Below are 21,544 nucleotides of genomic sequence, written 5' to 3' on the forward strand. Positions count from 1 at the left end.
TGGAAATATATCTACTTCAATACCTGTATTGCAGAGGCGGAAAGAAAACACCATAAGAGACGTGGGCTCCTGTCAGATCTCATGCTCCATGAACATCTCCATACCCCAAGAAGTCTTGTGATGGCAAGCTGACAGTCATTGTGATGGGAGGAATTTCACTTCAGTCAAGCCAGGTATACTATTTTGCCTGGATCAGGAAGAACAGTTTCTGACTACACTTGCAATAGACCTCCACCCCCTGCCCAGCATTTAGTGTGTAATCTGAGAGTTTTGTGTTCACCCAATACCCCAAAATATGGGATTTGTGGCATCCTTCTCATACTGGAGAAGTTTTCCAGCCTCGCTAAGGGGGATTCCTTACCAATACAGGATATTGAGAACCCCAGGCATATTGTAGTTTATCCTCACCCCCCCCCCCCAAATAATAATGGGGCTTGCAGAAGAAGGAGCCACTCCTTCTGGGTATTTGTAGAATATAACTTTCCTCCTCCTCCATTCGGAGGCCTGGATGAATGGACTCTCTTCCTTTACAGAAACCTTTTTCCAGCTCCCGGTCCCAGAAGTATCCCCAGGTCTCCTGTTTTTTCACAGAACACTATCTTTTCCTTTTGCTTCCCCTTGTCTTTGAAATTCTATCCCAGAACATGAGTGATGCCATCTCACTCCAACTCCCTCCTAAAAAAACCCTCACCTTTTCTGTAAGGCTTGGTTTCGATGTACTTCTGTGGTATCTCTAATTAAAACATGTTTGGTTATTTAAATACTTGAAATAGGTAGTTAACGTCTTAAGAAAAGCAAGCATAGGCCAGCCTGGTCTCAGGGCCTGAACAGACAGGCCAAAATAAAGCTGCTTTGGGTCACTTTGGAGGTATGCTGTTTAAATGACACTCGCATCTTAAGAGGCCAGAAGCTGTGCCAAAGCTGCACTCTAGTCCTTAGGACTGGAGCGTGGCTTTGGCAAGGCTTCTGGCCTTTTAGGACGCACACATCATTTAAATAGCATACCTCCAAAGTGACCCAAAACAGCTTTATTTTGACCTGTCTGTTCAGCCCCTCGGTCAGGACTATTGTGTGTGGGAGGTTGACAACTTTCCCCCGTATGTTTCTATTTCAAAACAGCCCATGGATTAAAAAACACGAACAAAAAACCCCCCTCTCCTGATAATTTTTTTCTCCCTTTACAGCCTTCACACAGGGGAAATGAGTTTTTTAAAAGAAAAAAAAACAGATAGGACACAGTTTATATGTCCTCCATCTGTGGACCTTGAGCTTTATTGCACAAGAAAACAAAATAGAAACAGAGCAGGAAAGTGGCAGCTTTCTCTGTGCCTTACTGCATGATGTCGTAGTGCTTCAGTTCTCTTTCTGCAGGAGACGGTTTTAAAAGCGCATCCTTTTTATAACTGGAAAAATCCATTTGATAAAGGACATGCTTTTCAACTGTCTCCTGCAGGAAGAGAACTGAAGCATTATGTCATTCAATAAGGCAGACAGAAAGCCACTACTCTCTGGTTCTGGATCTGGTTTTTGTGCTGCTTTTCACACTCAGTGCTATGATTTCACTTTAACTGTCAGGGCTCCATCCTTTGGGATCCTGGGATTTGAAGGTCAGGAAGGACTATTTTGAATTCTTAGCCAGGGAGTTCCTCTAGCGCCCCACCAGAGTACAAACCTGGGGATCCATAGGATATTGCCATGCCTGATAAACAAGAATCATGTGTGGTGTGAAAGGGCCCTGTGACTGTTGGTCCTGAGCTGGAACATAGGAAGAAAAATGACTGAGAAGAAGCATTGGGGAGCCATAGAAAGCATGAGCTGGAGGAAGCTCCATTCCAGCTGCACTTTAAATCTAATTCCTTTGGAAGAGAATCCATTCTGGCTGATGCAATGAGAATTTTGACATGTGCAACTTCTCATATAATAATATGGAAACCTGTACTTGGGAAGATGACTTGTTAGTGCCTGTTCTCTTTTCCATGAACAAACCAGTTCTGGAAAGCTGGTGAAAGGATGATTTATAAGAGCAACGTTTTATATCAGGGTGTGGAGTAAAATGTTTTAGAGGATAATAATAGATGCTAGGATTATCCTGCTGGCAGCCTTTCTGACTGTATACTTATGTGCCTGCATGTTGGGAGGTGGGTTTTAAAAGCACTTCATGTTTCAGTAGTGAGGGAGTATTTCTCTTTCTTTGTTCACTCAACTGTCTCACTAACTTTACTTTATTGTTCCTTATGTCTGGAATGGTTTCCCAGAATGCCTTTATGCAACCACCTTCCTTTCTTACTTCAGAGAGCCCTTTTTCTGATGATGCTGATCCTGGAAACTATAGTTTGTTGAGTCACAAGAGCTCTCTGACAGGGAAGGCTCAATGTCTCGCCAAAGTACAGTTCCCAGAATTCCCTAGCATTGGGCCAGGGCAGTTCAAGCTGTCTCAAACCGGATTATTTCTGCAGTGTGTTTTGGACCTCGATCTCTGCACCTTACAATAAGCTTTGCAGCAGTCCAAACCTATCTATGTTGGAAAGTGTCTCCTATTAGATGGCATTTAGTTTTGTGCCATTCAAAGCTCTCTCTGTACACAGGGCATGGTCAAATTTGGTATACCATATCTATAATAGGTGCAAAAGAATAAAGTGTTAAGGAAAATGCAACATGGGACATACAGTAGAAGAAATAAAACATGTACTGTATGTGAAAGTCACAGTGACTAAGCAAAAGCAATTAAGAAGCCACACAGGTGATAAAGATAATGTAATTTAGCAGTCCTAAATGCCAAGGACAGAAATGTAGAGTGTACAATTGAAAACACCTGAGAATCGTTAAGTGTACAAGGTGAAATGATGAAATCCTTAAGTATGGGATGAACTATGAGAACCAATCAAAATGGATGTACACGCCCACTGGGTGGAAACTGACTAAGTGGGTGGTGTTTAACAATGGCTATGATTGCCAATGTATTTTGTGGGTAGTTGTGTGAGTAGTTTGGAGGTTGTAGAGATTGTGATTTGTAGGGCATATAGTATTTTGTATATAGTAGAATAAAGTAGTTCTTTTATATAAGACTACTGAGTTGTCTGGTGTCTTGGGTGAAGATACAAGAGCCAGCTGGATCCTGAAGAAGTGGGAAGACTTCTGTGGAAGCAAGAGTGAGAAGGCTTGGAGAGTTTGTCAGGGTCTTCAGCCTATTCTCTGAAACTCTGCTGCTTTGGAGCAAAGCATTAACCACTGGCCAAAACTGGTCAGCGCCGCTGCATAACAAGGTGGTGAGTTAGAGCCAGAGGTGAAGAGCTACAACTCCCATCATCCCTGACATAAAGAACTGAGGTTCTGCATCCCACAATAAACTTTAGGCCATCCACATCATATACCTACACATCTAGGAGACTGTCCTTTATTAGATGAAAATGTGTAATGCCCCCAAGTCTTTGTATGTGAAGACTAATGCCAAATATAGTACACCATGCTAACAAAAGCAAAAACAGGCACAAAATAAAGAATAGGCGGTTCCCTCACAATCAGATGAGGTGCCCTCATTCTCTTTCAGCTATTATTGTCATCCTGTGCCACATTAAAATGTCGTGTATACACTAAATTTTGGCCAGCTGGTACTCACTTCCATTGAATACAGCAGTGCTTCTCAGTCTACCTAATGTAGGAATCCAGCAATTAGTATTTTTCCCCAGCATGCCAGGGATAGGCACTATATTTGTGCTCACCTGCTACAATTGTTTTTTTCCTTTGCTGTAGACTTAGGCTAGCAACCAATGGCTCAGGGAGTGGCACCAGTGGCGCTGTGGCAGAGGGCATCTACTGAGATGTGTGGGTATATGATTTGGGGCCCAAAGCTGATCTTGGAACGTAACATACTAGGTATTTTTTTGTAATTGTCTTCTGGGCTCATCAGGCATTAATATTATACTTTGAACAAAATGCTGTTTTAAAATCTGAATAGTCATTGTCTTAAAAAGAACACCCTCTCCATCTCAGAGGATACAGAATATCCCAGAATTTAGGACAGGGGTACAGAACCATGTATTTGTTGTTGTTTTTGCCTTGAAACTCACACTCGCTGATGGGAGATCCTGTGATAGGGTTTCCCTGGAAAGAATGACTGAGGTGTGTGCCTTTGCATTCTTTTCAGACTGAGAGAGTGTGACTTGACCAAGATCGCCCAGTAGGTTTCCATGGCTGAGTGGGCATTCCAGGGTAACCAGCTGTCCACCTTTTCTCAGACATGTCCTACATTTCAACCTTCTGTGCAGGAGGATTCCAGTATGCCTTCCATTGTGAACATCACCAGGAAGCCCATTGTGTAACACCAAGTTTGCTGTTTCCCTTTGAGAAATGTGTCCACTTGGCAGCCTGTCCTCGCTGCAAATAGGAGGATAGGATGAATCCTTCTAAATTTCTCTCCCCCCCCCCCCCCAGGAGGAAAAGCAGACAAGATTTGCCCTTCAGGACACCTTTGTTTCTCTCAGAGGGGAAAAGGACAGCAAAGGCATTAGGCAGTGGGCTGCTTGAGGACACAGTGCAAATGTTGAAAAGGTTCCCCCCCTAATTTCAGTACAATGGACCCATGAAAGGAATAATTTAAATGTAGATGCAGTCAAGGGTTTCTTGCTAGTAAAGTACAATTTTAAGCCTTTGTCATGCTTGGAGTTTTAGGAGTATATTGCAAGCCAACAATGTGTTTTAACAGAGAAGTTTATCACATGGGACAAATCCTGTGCAGAAACTATATTTAAACTGAAAACAACCCGCATTTCAGACGACGTTTGGGGTTAACACGAACAGAAAGTTGAAAAAAACTGCATCTGCGGAATGTTTTTGAGACAACGGTTGCATCAAAGTGAAATAACATGAAAATAACCCGGATGCAAAGTCGTCAAAACCAGCTCCTTTTAACTTTTGATCAATTCCAAAAGTACAAAGGAGCTTTCTGTTCGGATTGTTTTTGCGTTATTTCTCTTTCACGCCAACGCATCTGACAAACAACACCTGGACTTTAAAATCTTGTTTCTGCATGGGATTTTACCAATTCGCCCTCCGTGTGATAAACTTAGAGATAGGTTCATCAGAAAAATACAGCTGACTACATAATAAAATACAGTATGTGTAATATAACTGTAATGAAACCCTATGAAATGAATTGTGTTTTTTTTAAAAAACTTGTTTATTTCAGTTTTACAAAGAATACTAAATCAGCAGCAACAACAAAATATTCAAACAGGCTTGGGATGTGAGTTAAACATATAAGGGATGCTTAACAGTCAATTCCATTAGGGTAGTTGTCCGGATTGCGTTGTACTATTAGCACAAACACAAAGCCTTTCATGATGGGGTCAGGTTCAAGCAGAAAGTGTCTCTCCATAAATCAGCATATGCTGACAGTGGTTTAGGCAAATGTGGTTTGCTGTTGCGTGCCTTCAAGTCATTTCCAGCTTATGGTGACCGTAAGACAAACCTATCATAGGACTTTATCATACAGGGACAACTGGAAGTATAAACAAGGATTATCCCATGAAAATCGCTCATTCGCAATTAGGATTTTCACATGACGTCATGATTAAATTACCATTGTCTTGGGAATATCCCATGAAAATCGCACAATTGCGATAAAGGTTTTCACACAATGTCATGTTAAAAAGCAATTAAAGTACCATTAACCTGTGAATAACCAGGCAATAAACAACAACAAATCATTCACGAATGATTTGTTGCTGTTTATTGCCTGGTTATTCTTGGGATAATGACCGATGTGTCTGAAAATTTTAACTGCGATTTAACAGCAGTTGCGAGATTTTCACAGAATAAACCCCGTTTAAACTTCCAATTTCCTCCTTATGATAAACTCCATAGGGTTTTCTTGGCAAGTTTCTTCAGAGGGGGTTTGCCATTGCCATCCTCTGAGGCTGAGAGAGTGTGACATGCCCAAAGTCACCTAGTGGGTTTCATGGCCAAGTTGAGATTCGAACCCTGGTCTCACAGTGTCCTAATCCAATGCTCAAACAATTACACCATGCTAGCGGTAACATAGTAAGAGTTGACCAGTCCTCATAAAAGGATTGTGATTTCTTTCGTCCATTACAAGAAATGATGGTGTAGGAAAGTTTTTCAACTAACCAAACTATGAAATAAATGTATGTTTATATCAGTGTTTTCAGCTTTTATGGCGTAATGTCCTACATTTTTATTGGATGTGCTTTATTCTGCAGTGCCTTGTCTTCCTTTGTGGCGAGAGCATCTAGTCACCTCAAACCCTGGTCTTCCAAAGTCCTAGTCCCAACACTCAAGCCACTCCACCGGCAGGGTGACCAGATGTCCTCACCGCCAAGGAGGACAAGGCACCGCAGAATGTAGGACATTCATGAGACATGTAAGACATTCCAACACAAAAGCTAAAAACACTCCTATAAATTCCTGCTTCTCAGTCATACTCAAAATGGAGGATGTTCAAGAAATACGTAGGGCATGATCGAATAAAAGCTTAAAAAAACACACTCCTGCAAATGTATATCCATGCTTCTTAGTCCTGCTCAGAATGGAGGACATCCAAGAAAAAAAAAATGCAGGACTATTACCAAATAAAACCTAGAAAAGGACTAATATAAATGGAAATCCATGCTTAGTCCTGCTCAGAATGGAGGACATGCAGGAAAAAATTGAGGTTATGACCAAATCAAAGCTAAAAACCCTCATTTACATTCATGGAGGGCATTCAATACAAAAATGGAAGATATGGCAACAATAAAAGCTTGAAAACACTCCCATATATATAAATCCGCTTCTTAGTCCTGCTCAAAATGGAAGATGTTCAAGAAATATGTAGGATGTGGCCAAATAAAATCTAAAAAGGTTTAATATAAATGTAGATTCATGCTTAGTCCTGCTCAAAATGGAGGACGTTCAATAAAAAATGGAGGTCATGACTAGAAAAAAAGCTAAAAAAACCCCTCCTATAAATATAAATCCCTGCTTCTTAGTCCTGCTCAGAATGGAGGGCATTCAAGAAATATGTAGGACATGTTAGCGTGATGTGCGCAGGCTGCATTGTCACATGCCGAAGCTTTGCGTCAGGGTGGCCACGGAGCTGTGTGCAGCTGGAGAAACTCCTTTCCCTTTCCAGAAGTAGACTAACAAGACTCTAGATATCTCTCAAAGCAGGTACTTTAATCTTCAGTCATCTGTATACACAAGCATGACCTGAACGCCACAATGACACACAATACACCATAACACTCTTGAGCTATCCATAATGACCCACGCTGTACAATGAGGCTGCTCCCATAGATACATGTCCACCATGCAGTCACTTAGTCCAGCCTCTTCCTCGTGTGTTAGATGTTTACAGATCCTCCATGCAGGGTGACTTTGCAGATCTTCCGCCTCTGGGGATCTCACCTCCTGTGACTCAGCACTGACCAGATGCTGACTCATCATGACTGCAGCAGGTGACACAGGGTAAACCTGTCACCTTTCACCTGGACGTATTCCCAGGAGCCAATTCTCACAGGACATGGCCAAACAAAACCTAAAAAACGACTTAATATAAATGTAAATCCATGCTTAGTCCTGCTCAAAATGGAAGCCATGACCAAAATAATAGCTAAAAAAAAATACTCCTATAAATGCAAATCCATGCTTCTTGTTCCAGCTCAAAATGGAGGGCGTTCAAGAAATATGTGGGACGTGGCCAAATAAAAGCTAAAAAGACTTAATATAAATGTAAATTCATGCTTAGTCCTGCTCAAAATGGAGGACGTTCAATAAATATGGAGGACATGACCACAACAAACTCTGAAAATACTGCTTCTTAGTCCTGCTCAAAATGGAGGACATCAAGGAAGAAAATGCAGGACATTACCGAGTAAAATCTAAAAAGACTTAATAAATGGGAATTCATGTTTAGCCCTTCTCAAAATGGAGGACTTTCAATAAAAAATGGAGGTCATGATTATAACAAAAGCTGAAAATAGTCCTATAAAAACAAATCCCTGCTTCCCAGTCCTGCTCAAAATGGAGGACATGAACAAAATAATCTTAAAAACCATTCACATGAACATAAATCCCTGCTTTTTAATCCTTCATCTCAAAATGGAGGCCATGTCCTGGAAAAGGAGGACGTGCCCGGTCACCTTGAGTCTTGTGGTCTCCTAAAATAATGGTTCTCAAACTTTGGTCCTTCATGTGTTTTGGACTTCAACTCCCAGAAGCCCCAGCCAGCTTGGCCGACAGTTAGGGATTCTGGGAGCTGAAGTCCAAAAGATCTCAAGGACCAAAGTGTGGCAGCGCTCCTTCCTTGGCAGCCAAAGAGAGACTGCAGCAGGCAGCCCACCTGCCTCTCTGAGGGAGGGAGGCCCACCTTGGCTGACCCGCCCATCCGTCAAAGTCACCTTGAGCCTCCATTGGCTGGGAGGCAGAGGAGGAGGAGGAGGAGGAGGAGGCGCCTCCCCCACGTGACCTTGCGAGGAGACTCCGTTTTTCTCCCTCGCGTAGGTGCGCCTTCAGATACTTTTGGTCCTCGGCGGCCGCCGTACTTTTGTAGCTGCTGAGTGGAAATAGCGGCGGCAGCAGCAGCAGCAGCACCGGCATTGCCTTTGCCTTCCATGGAGCGGAGTTCAGCAGCGGTCGGGGCCGTAAGGCGCCTTCGTACGCAGCAGCAGCAGCAGCAGCAGCAGCAGCAGCAGAAAGGGGAGGAAGAGGAGGATGAGGAGTGGAGGAGGAAGAGGAGGAGGAAGGCTGGCGGCGGGGGAAGGCTTCCCCATCCGCTGCTGCTGCTGCCGGAGTCTCGCGCGGCGCCGCTGCTGCTGCTCTACCTGCTGGCGCTCAGGGGTCTCGTGCACGTCTCCTTCCAGCAGCTGGTCCGCCCGGCGCCAGGAGGGGGCGCCAGGGAGTTCAACGCCCCGCGCGCCAGGTAGGAATGGCAACGGACCCCACAGCGCTCCCTGCGCAGAGGACCAGGCGGCCCCGTAGCACCACCCTTGGAACTGCCTCAAGGCTCTGAGGGAGCCCTCTCTGGCACAGTTCCCAGAATTCCACAGGGCAGGGCCAAGCTGGACTGTCATGAATATAATAATAATAATAATAATAATAAATACAATAATGATAAAACAATAAATATAATAATGATAATAAAATAAAAATATAATAATAGAATAAAATAATAATATAAATATAATAATAATAATAAATATAATAATGATAAAACAATAAATATAACAATAATAAAATAATATAATAAATATAATAATGATAATAAAATAAAAATATAATAAAATATAATAATAATAATAATAATAATAATTTATTATGACTTCTATCCCGCCTTCCTTTTCCTGTGGCTTTCCATAGCCTTACATGACCTACGAAGTCAAAGGCCTTGCTATAGTCTGTGAAGCACATGCTGATCTTCCTTTGGAATTGCCTGGTGCACTCCATTAGCCATCCTATCTTTGCAGCGTGGTCCCTGGTGCCTCTTCCTTTCCTCTCTGATTTCTCTCTCCATTCATGGCTGGAGTCTATGCTGCAGAATTTTGAGCATGGTTTTGCTTGCGTGGGAGACAGGGCTATAGCCCTATAGCTGCTGCAGTCTCTTGTGCCTTACTTTTTGTGGATGGGGATGTATATGGATCACTTCCAATACATTGGCCACCATTTTGTTTTCCGTATCTGTTGACACATGTTGGTTAAGACCGGAGTTGGCTTTGTCAGTGTGGATGGCAGCCGTTCAGTTGAAATATCATCTGCTCCTGGTGCTTTGTTTTTCTCTATTTCTCTTACTGCAGTTTCCCCTCATTTTTTAGAATCTGGCATTCAGCCTCATGTGGCCCTTTGTCATCTCTTTTGTGTATTTCTTCTGTGCATCCAACGTCTTTTTATTCCCTCTGGGCCTTGAATTATGTTATTTCTGTTGCCATAGAGCCTCCCAGTGTGGTGCAGCCAAACCGATGCCTAAAGGTGACGTGAAAGAAAAACCCTCTTTTGTAGTAGAGAATCTGTTAACTTGCTTAAATTAAAACTTGGGAGTTTGAGACAAGAGAGCGGCAGTTGTTGTACAGCACATTAGTCCTCAAGACTGTGTAAGGAGTGTACCGTTCTTTAGTCCCTCAGGGTTTGTACTAGATTGGATTGCTCCTGCTCAGCGCTTGTTCAGACTCCTCCTGAAGGTAGGTCTCTCTGTGGAAGATAAGGCTTGGCACATGCAGCTCTTGATCAACAGTGCAGTTGAACTGACGCCTTTTCATTCATGGCCCAGTTCTGCAATCTTTTGCATTTGCATGCCTTAAAGGACAATGGTGTTCACTAGCGATTCAGATTTGGCATTATTTCCACTTCACTGTGATCCAAGCAGAATTATAGATGTTGTGCCTTTTAGCAACTGTGAGTTATAGCTGTTATTAAGCTTGGCCACCTACACTTTTCCCATTGGGAAATCGGTTGTTTCTCTCCTTGTGAATGCCTCAGCAATAGGCTAGTACCTTTCCTGGACCAAGCATGGTCATCTCTATGTGCAGGTACACATTTTTCTTTGTTGAGGGGTAGGGGTGTGTGTGTGTGAGAGAGAGAGAGAGCGAGAGAGCGCTTCACCTGCTGTCTTAGGTGCATTTGCAATTAAGGATAACTATGGTCTGTTACAGACTGCCAAAATAAAGCTGCTTCAGGTCTCTTTGGAGGTATGCTGTTTAAATGATGCATGCATCCTAAGAATCCAGAAGCTGCACTCCAGTGCTCAGGAATGGAGTATGGCTTTGGAGCGACCTCCGGACTCTTAGGACCCATGCATCATTTAAATAGCATACCTCCAAAGAGACCCGAAGCAGCTTTATTTGGCCAGTCTGTAACAGGCCCAAGTCTTGGCCTAAGGCTGACTGAGCACCAAAATATGTGACTTAAGTCATCATAGGACTCACAAAGATACTAGAGATATGAATGCAGGACCAGCCCATTCCATTCATCAAACACTCGCAAATACTGGCTTGCCTCAGTAGACAGTGGTGAGGATTCACCACTGACTTCTCTTCAGGTCCATGGCACATGATGGAAGGAATAAGGGAAAGATGGCTCTGTTTTGTTTTGCTTGGGATTGTTGCAGAATTCAGACCTAGCAATAGTCTTTCATGTGCAGAGGACTTAAGACTCTCCACCTCTTTTCAAGGGAGAAGCAGCTCCAGCCCCTCTCACTGCTTCCTCCCTATACAAATAGTTCATATTCAAAGTGAGTCCTTTTGCAGTGTAAAATTCAGCAGCATTTTTGTCCCAAACCCTTCTTACCTGCACATGGAGAAGAGCGGGTGCTTCTGTATGTTTCGGGTGTGTCAAGCTGCACCACACCTGTTTGTAAAGGGCTAGAAAGTGAAGTAGGCACCATTCTGGGGATTAATCACCAGCCCTGAAGGCAAGTTTCTAGTTTGTTTTTCCAGGTAGTTTTAGTGTGTAGTTTTACTGCAACCCTTGGCTGAGGTTGTGCAAGCTTATCTTGATGTAGCAGTCTCACAGCTAATTCTAGTAATTCGGTTCAGCAATTAAGCAAATATCTGCAGAAGATAGCATGATCTGAGTATAGTGCTGTATTTACATTGTTTTGTGTGGAATCCATGAAAGTGTCTTGCAGAGTGGAAAGCAATGGACAGGTCCCTCTTCCTTTTACACTCTTCCTACTGTATCCCATTTATTTCCTTTCTTCCAGTCCAGTTCAGGCATTGAAATCCTAAAGGGGTTGGCATCAATATTCTTGCTCCAATCCTGGACTAGTACCCATGTGAGCAAATATTGCAGATTCCTGACTGCATTGTTGCATTTAAAAAAAAATTGGGAGAGCTGATTTAGCACTAAACTGAGAATTGAAACTAATTCACATGTGTTCCATTGCTTCCATTAATAAAAATTTCTGTAATGGAGAACATTCACCATCACTATTTCCCCCATCACTGTAATTCAGTGAAAGGCTTTTGTGGTTCTAGATGTTATTTCCTTATTTTCTTTGCATCTGAGCTTTTCCTGCAACTTCCTCTTTCTCTTTTCCTGTTGTTTTTTTCCAGAGAAGAAGCCTATCATCCTTGTCAGTTGTCGGCACCATCTCTTTCTGTGAAATCTCAGTTTGAGCAGAGATGATCCCATTATTTAGGAATTAGTTCGTATTGATGAATGTAAATTTATTTTGAGTGCACATGTGTAGAAACACAGCCAGTGGTACCAGTGCTCCTCTTCAGTGAGATTTATTTTTTAGCAAATGGATGGAAGACTGCCACTTACAGGCAAAAGGCAACGAGGTTTAGTAATATGTTTTTTATCTACAACTCCCACAACGTTAGTTAGCCTAGCCAGTGCTGAAGGATTATGGGAGCTATTGTGATCTTCCCCTCCAGGGCCACAGACCAATACCCACCAGTATTCGCTTCATGGGGCATAAACTTGTTTTCCCATTGTTGTCTAACAGGAATCTGCAGCATTTATCAGTCAGTGGTCTCAATCCATCATTCCCTAATTATCCACATGTGGACCGATACTGTGCTGAGCCATAAAACCTCCTCCAACTTAATGTGAAGCCCCTGAGGTCACACAGATTGGTAACACTCAGTACACATTCCAGACACCAAGAAAGGGGGTACTAGGGATTGCAGTAACCACTGGGCCATTGCATTAATCTCCCATACAACCAAAGTGAGGTTGTACATTTTACAACAAAGATTTTATCACATATGGAGCAAGAAATGCCAGAAGTCCAAGCTGGGTTCAGAAAAGAAAGTAGCACTAGGATTCATATTGCTAACATGCATTGGGTGATGGAGCACATCAAAGAATTTCAAAAGAAAATCAGCCTGTGCTTTATAGATTATAGCAAAGCTTTTGATTGTTTAGATCATGAAAAACTGTGGATCGCTCTTAAAGAAATGGGTGTGCCTCAACATTTGATTGTCCTAATGAATAGCCTGTATAAAAACAAGAGAAAACAATGTAGAAAAATGGATTGGTTTCCAACTGGCAAGGGAGTCAGGCCAGGGGGCATTTTATCACCCTATCAGATCTGTTTAATGTGTATGTTGAATGTATCATACGTAAAGCAGGATTGGAATTGGAGAAGGAGGCATGAAAATTGGAGGAACGGACATCATCAGTTTAAGATATGCAGATATCACTAGCAGAAAATAGCAAAGACTTGGAATGACTATTGAGAAAGCCAAAGAAGAAAGTGCAAATAATAATAATAATTATAAAATTTCACAGTCCCCAACCCTCCACCAACATAAAAATTAAGCACATAATAAAAGTTAAAATTAATTATTAAAACAGTTTAAAAGATAGGCAGATGATGAAAATAGCTGTGGCCAGATGGGGATTGTCTTGTTAATGGGAGGTTACTCAGGGAAGGCCTGCCGGAAGAGATCTGTCTTGACTGCTTTCTTAAAGGCGTCAAGGGTGCTAATCTGACGAATCTCCTCTGGCAGGTCATTCCACACTTTTGGAGCAACTGATGAAAAGGTCCTCTGGGAAACCGCAGCCAACCTGGTCTTCTTTGGCTGCAGTAGATTCTTCCTAGAGGGCCTAAGTGTGTGGGGTGGATTGTAAGGAAGGAGGCGCTCCTGCAAGTAAGCTGGACCCAAGCTGTGTAGGGTTTTAGAGGTAATAACCCACACCTTGTACTGCGCCCGGAAGCTAATAGGCAGCTAGTGAAGAGATTTTATAATAGGTGTTATGTGGTCTGATCTGAATCTAGATTTACCAGTGACCAACCTGGCTGCCATATTTTGCACCAGTTGAAGCTTCTGAACTTGGCATAGGGGTAGCCCCATGTAGAGTGCATTGCAGAAATCGAGATGAAAGGTTACCAGTGTGTGTACCACCAATTTTAGGTCCCCCGGCTCCAGGTAGGGTCGCAGCTGGAGTATCAACCGAAGCTGATAGCAGGCACTATTGGCTGTCGCATCTATCTGTGATGTCAACTAAAGCAATGAATCCAAGAGCACTTGCAAGCTGCAAACACAGCCCTTTAGGGGAAGTGTGACCCCATCCAGAACCAGTTGGCATATCTCCAAACCCAGATTTGGGTTTCCTATGGCGAGTACCTCCATCTTACTAGGATTCGACTTGAGTCTATTTTTCCTCATCCAGGCAGGGTTACAGTTGAACATTCAGAAAACAAAAGTACTGACTGATTTACATAACTTGACAGTGAAGCCATTGAATTAGTCAAAAATTTCCTACACTTTGTTTATTGGCTCTCCATCAATAAACAAAATGAAGACTGCAATCAAGAAAGCAAAAGAAAAGTAGAAATTGGAAGAGCTAGACATCCTCAAGTGTAAAGAGATATCCTTGAATAAAAGTTGAGATTGTCCACACTATTTTTATTTTTGATTTCTGTGTATGATTGTGAAAGCTGGACAGTGAAGAAAGTCAATAGGAACAAAATCAATCATTTGAAATATGGTGCTGGAAGAGAGTCCTGCTGATACCATGAATTGAGAAAAAGACAAACAAATGGTTCCTAAAGCAAATTAAACCTGAACTCTTCCTAGAAGCCAAGATGATTATACTGAAACTGTTGGACTTTGAACATATCATGGGAAGACAAGATTCATTAGAAAAGACAATGGTATTTGGTAAGGTAGAAGGTAATAGGAAAAGAGGAAGACCAAATTACAGGTGGATAAATTCAGTCAAGGAAACCAGAGCCCTGAGTTTGGAAGACCTGAGCAGGGCTTTTGATAACAGGATGACTTGGAAGTTTCTCATTCATAGGGTTGCGATAAGTCGAATTTGACTTTATGGCATTTAACAACCAATAACCTTTCACACTACATTGTTTTAGCATTATGATTCCACTTTAACTGCCATAGCAACAGCCTGTGAAACCCTAGGGTTTGTAGTGTGGTAAGGCACTAGAGCTCTCTGGCTGAGAATGCTAAATACCGTCTCTAAACTGTGGCTAGGTTGTTGTCGTGGAAGTTATAATGGAATATAGCATTATATTTATATGATGTGGAAAAGGCCCCAGAGGTAGGGTTCCTGTGGCCCTTCAGGCGTAGTTTCATTCCAGTTCCCATTAACTCAAGGCTGATGGGAGTTGGGATTTTGAACTTCATCTGAAAACATATAGATTCAGCACCTGTAATGATATAATACTGGTTGTATTCTTACCACTTCTGAAGAAAATCCTGAGTGAACTTGAGTGAATAGGTTTTAGGATTGTTGCAAGAATAAACTGATGAAACGGCAACCTCATGTATGTCACAAGTAGCAAACTGAAAGAAAGGTGGTATATTCCTCTGGTAATACTACATCAAATGATGTAGATTTTCTGATCCTCTGAGCATCATTCCTGTTAACATTTAATTTTGAAGTGCAGAAATCATTAGTGAGTAGGCACGCGTGTAAACAATAGGAGGTTTATTGAGAACTTGTTCTGTAACTTCCCCCCTTCCTTCTCTTTGTCCTTGGAATGTTAAGCAGTGGATCTCTGCACAATGACCCTAATACAAGAAGGAATGCTGTTTGGCTTATGTCATTGAATACACCAATAGATTTAACCCTTTCCTCCTTGGCTAAGCATTTATTTGGGGAATTGCACATCGCACTCAAATGTTATGTATGTGAAGATAAAAGTTCTCATACTTAATGTCATCTCCTACAGGGCATATCTAGAAAATATTACTGCAATTGGCCCGAGAGCAGTTGGAAGCCCAGAAAACGAAATCTTCACAGTGAACTACCTCTTGGAACAAGTCAAACTTATTGAACAAGAAAGCAGCCATGTCCACAGAATCTCTGTAGATGTACAGAGACCTACAGGCACCTTCAGTATTGACTTTCTTGGAGGTTTCACCAGTTACTATGACAATATTACTAATGTTGTAGTGAAACTGGAACCCAGAAGTGGAGCTGAGCATGCAGTACTGTCCAACTGCCACTTTGACTCTGTACCAAATACTTTAGGTAGGTATATCAAAAAATGTTGTATAAGTGGGGGGTGAAGGAAATCACAAAATAATAAGTGTGTGGTAGTTTCTCTGTTGAGTAGATCTACATCTGTCTGTCTGTCTCAGTAATTGTAATGCTGGTGCCATTTTGGCAAGATGCATGAATGAAGAATTACTCTTAAAAAGCCTTAATTTTTTTCAACAGAATCTGGAAATAGTAAGATTTGGGGGCTTAGCTGGGCTTCATCTCCTAGACTTTATTTAGTGGAAGAATTTTAGGATATTTTAGATTAATTCTTTATTAATGCAATTTCCCCAAATGGCATCAGCATTACAAATAGAGTTTGAGGGGATTGATAGATAGATGTCTCAATTCTAATTGTTACGTAAGTTTATATTTCAAAATTGAATATAATTTTTTTTCATTATTAGCAAGGTTATACCACACAGTTTTGAGAAAATGTTAGTATTCAGTGTCTGTGTCTTAATAGAATAAATGACATGTGTTTTATTTTAATGCGGAAGAAGTCTCAAATGATTATAGTTGAATTGCAACATAAAAAACAATTATGTTCACTCATTGCAGCAGTTAGACCTGTTAATCACAACTAAGGACCAGAACACACTGCAGAAATAATCCATTTTGAGACTGCTTTAATTGCCCTGGCTCAGTGTTAGGGAATTTGAGAATTGTAGTTTATTGTGGCTCCAGAGCCTCACAAAACATTACAAAACTCGCAAAATTACAGTTCCCTGTATTCCCCAGCATTCAGCCAGAACAGTTAAAGTGGTCTCAAACTGGATTATTTCTACAGTGTGTTTTGGACCTAACTTAAAATCCCACTGATTTCAGTAGATCTAAGTCTAGGGAGGACTAATATTGGATTTTGCCCATAGTTATTATTGGTATAATTGTTTATAGCACTGGTAGTAAAACAGTATGCTTAGTGCAGTATCTGCATTATAAAGATAAAGTGTTTTTATTTTATTTCCTATTAAACTTTATGGTCTATCCTTTGTGCAGAAGATAATATGTATGCCAATGGAGTCAACACTCATCATTCCTGACAGATTTAATAAATCTGAAAAGTTGATAGAATGTAATCCCAGATATTTAAAGACTGTGTTATTTATTTGATTTCCCACCTTTCTCCCATAACTGGGACTTAAGACAATATGACCATTTGCTCAAGAAGAGTTAAAATATATCACCTTTTCTTGCTGAATAAATTCGTATTTTATTATGTTAAAGGCTTATAAAGGATGCTTGTTGAAAACAATCCATTGCAGCTCATATATTTTACTAGATGGGTATTTATACTCAATTGTCTTTTTCTCCATGTAATCTATATTGGTCTATGATATTCAGTACTAGGCTTACTCTAAAGCAGACTTATCGTAGGCTGCATCTGCACTGCAGAAATAATGCAGATTGATGCTAATTTAACTGCCATGGCTCAGTACTACGGAATTCTGGGATTTATAATGATGATGATGATTTATTTATTGCCCGCCCAATCACAAGGAATCCGGGCGGGTTACAGCAATAAAAATACATAGAGAATACAGTAAAACAAAATGCAATATAAAAAGATAAAACAGAGCAACGTAAGTCACAGTAATTCATAGCTAAGCCTGAAGGAGTTGGGATTGTCTTTTTCACTCCCTCCCAGACCTGATGATTACAGTTGGCATGGAGGAAGGGCTCTTCTTCTTGAGGCTAGCCCTGATGGAGTTGGGCCTGCCTTTTCTACAAACTGGGATATGTAGTTTTGTGAGATATTTAGCCTTCTCTGTCAGAACGATCTGGTGTCACAACAAATTACAAATACCAGAATTCCATAGAATGGAGTTGTGGCAGTTAAAGTGGTGTCAAACTGCATTGATTCTCCAGTGTGCCAGCAACCTAAAAGAAGGACATAGTGGAACTGAGTATATGCCAAGTCCTTTGAAATGCTCAAACCTGGCTGGGAGGGATTTTTTTTTTTGGGGGGGGATGAATGTTTCCAAAATACACTTGAATATTTCATGTACCAGTATAAGAGTGAAATAAACCTTTTTTTGAAATAAGAGTGTGCATGTTTAACCAAATGGATAAATGAATTTTAAAATATCTAAAAGAGAAACTGTGTTTCAGGGCACAAGAATTCATTAGGTTAAGTATCTTATAATTTTAAGGTGCCAGTGATGATGCTGTCAGCTGCTCTGTGATGCTTGAGATACTGCACACCCTCTCAAAGTCATCTGAACCCTTAAAACATGCAGTTATATTTCTGTTTAATGGTGCAGAAGAAAGCCTCTTGCAGGTAAGGATATAACTGGCAGACTTAAATTATTATTATATTTATTTGTATATCACTTTCCCCCCAAAAAAGTGACTCAGCGTGGCTTACAATTTAAAAGAACAGTACAGTTAAAAACATACAAAAGTGATGCATTACAATAGAATTAAATTCTTACAATATTAAAGGATTTCTTGTTAAAAGTATAAAATACTGTTAAAAAAGATTAAAGTATTTAAAAGAATACAGTTAAAACAATACAACATCCCAGCCCATTCTTTAAAAACTTTTTGTTTTAAAAGCTTGTCTGAATAAAAAGGTTTTAGCCTGCCGATGGAAGGACAACAAGAAGGGGGCCATTCTGGCCTCCCTGGGAAGGGAGCTCCAGAGTCTCAGAGTTATGATATGGAAAGTTATAAAACTTTCCATACCATGAAAGGCCTAGGTTACACTTCAAAAGAGCTATTTTTTTTACAAGTTGGCTTGTATCCTGTATCTTCATCAATAAAAAAGGTCCTCAGGATGGCTAACAATATAATGTAAGCATGAAATTGATTTATATATGAAATCCTATAATGGTGCTGGCAGTCAGCTCCCATATTTCTGAGCTGACTACAGCGTGAGCTAATCTATGCAAAAAGAACGGTCTTTCAGATAATCTGGTGTCAAACCTTTGAGAACTGATGTATATGGATAGTGCTGGAACACTGCAATCTGCTTTATAATCTGCAATATGACTTGCTGCAATCTGATCTGTAAAATAGCCACCATTTTTTCAAGACGGCAGCTGTTGTCAAGTAAGATTGTTTGGGATATTTAGATATTATTTAGGTATTGTTTTTTTTATTTAGGCATAGTTTTTTTAAAAAAAGTAGGCCAAGCTGATCTCTAATATTTGTAAAAACTTTAAATAGAGTTCAGTTTGATCTGTTTTTTTAAAAAAACTATGCCCAAATTAAAAAAAATACTTAAAAACCCCAGACAATCTTACTTGATAACAGCTGCCATCTTGGAAAAATTCTGACTTGTTTTATGAATAGGAAAAATTACCATTGTTTCAGGATTCTGTGCCACCTAGAACCAATAGGTTCTCTTGGTCTGTATCAAAAGGGGAGAGCTTCTAGGGTTTGGAGACCATCCCTTGCCCCTAAAAGCTTTTTGCCAAGAAATGGATCAATTGCATCCACAGAATTTTCTAAGGGATTGGCCATCTCAGGCCATTTCCAGGAGTGAAGGATCTGGGCCTATTTTCTTCCGCATTAAAAAACCCCTAGTATCCTAACAAGTGATATATGTTATTTTTTCATTTGCCTGCTTGTAGATGGATAGCAGACACTTTGAAGCAACAGATCCCAAACACAGTCTTATTGTCCCCATGTTTTGCTCTAGGATGGAAAGTCTATTTGAATATGGTGGTTAAGAAGGAGGAAAAAATTAAAAATACGAATATTCTGTGACAAGTATCTACTGAACAGGGCCATAATTATCTCCTTGATTCTCTTGTGTTGTTTAACTTAGAGTTTTGAGATCACTTGCACTCTGTTTTTCTTAGTTATTGTTGAAAACAAAATGATTTTTGTGCGTTGAGACAGTAGTTCAAAAATATTATGCTGTTTGACATTGTTTATCTTTGCTTCTCATGCAGGCTAGCCATGGCTTCATTACACAGCACCATTGGGCTAAATCAGTTAGAGCATTTATTAATCTGGAGGCTGCTGGAGTAGGAGGGAAAGAGCTTGTTTTTCAAACAGGTAAGACGCTTAGACGTCTCACATATCTTGCAGATGGTTTTCCTAATTAAATAAAAACACAAGTTGAATACAACTTTGGTGAAGATTAGGATAGAGTTTCATACTTGATACAAAGTCCTTAAGCACTGTTAAATAACATTTATATGTTATTGTACAGATACTTTGGAATTAAAATGTGAAGGGACAGGCCTTCCCCCCACACTCTTACTAAATTAATTATTGCAGAAGAAATCCATTAGATAATGTGGAGTTGAAGGGTTTCATGGCCAGCATCCATAGTTTTTTGTGGGGTTTTCGGGCTATGTGGCCATGTTCTAGAACATGGCCACATAGCCCAAAAACCCCACAAAAAACCATTAGATAATCTTTACTCTAAACTTACCTACTAGGTTAATAGGCATAACAGGCTTGGTTTTTAAAAACAAACAAACAACTTACTGAATAGATTTTGTACATTAATTACTTATAAAAAACTATTGAAATTTCATTCCACAACAGTTCTTAAATTTAGACTGTGTCAATAACTTACTGCTAGTAAATACATCAGAAATAGACTACTTTACAAAACAAATCAATACAGATAATTGCATTTCTTAAACATTTAATATATTAGAACTTATTACAAATAGTGAAATTGTCTGTATGGCAATAAAATATACAATTGTTGAATCCCTGAGATGCTGAGACACTACAACAAAGATAAAAATACAATTTGTTCTTGCCAGCTTATCCTTCTAAAATCTTATAAATTACTGCTATTCCTCTTTCAGGATCTGATTGATTGATTGAGATTGCTAAAGCTTATCTTTAAATATGCCACTCCTTAACTGAAGTATTTGCCTTCTTTTCCAGTGCCTAGTATAATTTTCTATTAATATTATATTAAAACAGTCTCACCCCATCTGCACGGTGACCTGTCTTCATGATACATGACCAAATCCCCGATTCAACTATAGACTGTCTTCACAACATAATGAAAGTTCTGCACCAAATCCGCCCTATTCCTCCCTTAAACCAGATTTTTAACAATTACCTTTTGCTCTAGATTTTGCAGGAAAACCTGGAGCGCTCTGTAGTGATGCTGGGCAGTTGTCTACATACACATCTTTGCTGTGTTGCTTGATGCTGCTGCTGCTGCTGCTGCTGCTGCTGCCACAAGTCAGAAAGAGGCACCCAGCCATTTGATCAAAGTTGGGCACTTCACTGCAGCCTCAGAGGGAGCAGCTTGTGTGAGCAGTGGCAGCACTGGATGACACAGCAGGGACACATGTTTAGACAGATGCCCAGTGTTGCTATGGAGAGCAAAGGTAATAGGAGGAATTCAGGGCAGCTCTAGGCCAGAATATTCTGGGAGCAACCCAGAGTATTCTGGGCAGTGTAGGTGAGCCTGTAGTCTTCTCCCATGATTTCTTTACAAGCTAGTCAAATAATTTTTGGTTTTGAAAGTTTTCCTCCAGCTGGTTTAAGGATTTAATATGACTACCATCAGGCCAGTTTTTAAAGGTTGCTCTAGATAAGGTTTCTAAAGAACAGTAGATCTCATTTGTTTCCTTTTTTTCATCAGTTAGGCAGGCCCCTCAGCATCTACACC

The 21,544-nt window shown here is 40.6% G+C and overlaps 1 protein-coding gene across 3 annotated transcripts in view; it reads left to right on the forward strand.

Annotated features, from left to right (window-relative positions):
• Positions 1 to 8,609: 8,609 nt before the first annotated feature.
• Positions 8,610 to 21,544, forward strand: part of ERMP1 (endoplasmic reticulum metallopeptidase 1) — a 48,124-nt gene continuing 35,189 nt past the window's right edge. For all 3 annotated transcript variants that reach the window (XR_016277291.1, XM_089489972.1, XM_089489987.1), the window contains exons 1-4: positions 8,610 to 8,917; positions 15,635 to 15,936; positions 18,099 to 18,226; positions 19,848 to 19,953. Coding sequence is in view for 2 of the 3 variants with exons in the window: in XM_089489972.1 (XP_089346098.1) it covers positions 8,610 to 8,917; positions 15,635 to 15,936; positions 18,099 to 18,226; positions 19,848 to 19,953 (844 nt within the window). In the remaining variant the exon portion in view is untranslated. The remainder of the gene's footprint in view (positions 8,918 to 15,634; positions 15,937 to 18,098; positions 18,227 to 19,847; positions 19,954 to 21,544) is intronic.

Source organism: Sceloporus occidentalis, unplaced genomic scaffold, assembly GCF_023333645.1.
Source record: "Sceloporus occidentalis isolate IW3139 unplaced genomic scaffold, rSceOcc1.0.p SCAF_1, whole genome shotgun sequence".
In the NCBI taxonomy this organism is placed as follows: Eukaryota; Metazoa; Chordata; class Lepidosauria; order Squamata; family Phrynosomatidae; genus Sceloporus; species Sceloporus occidentalis.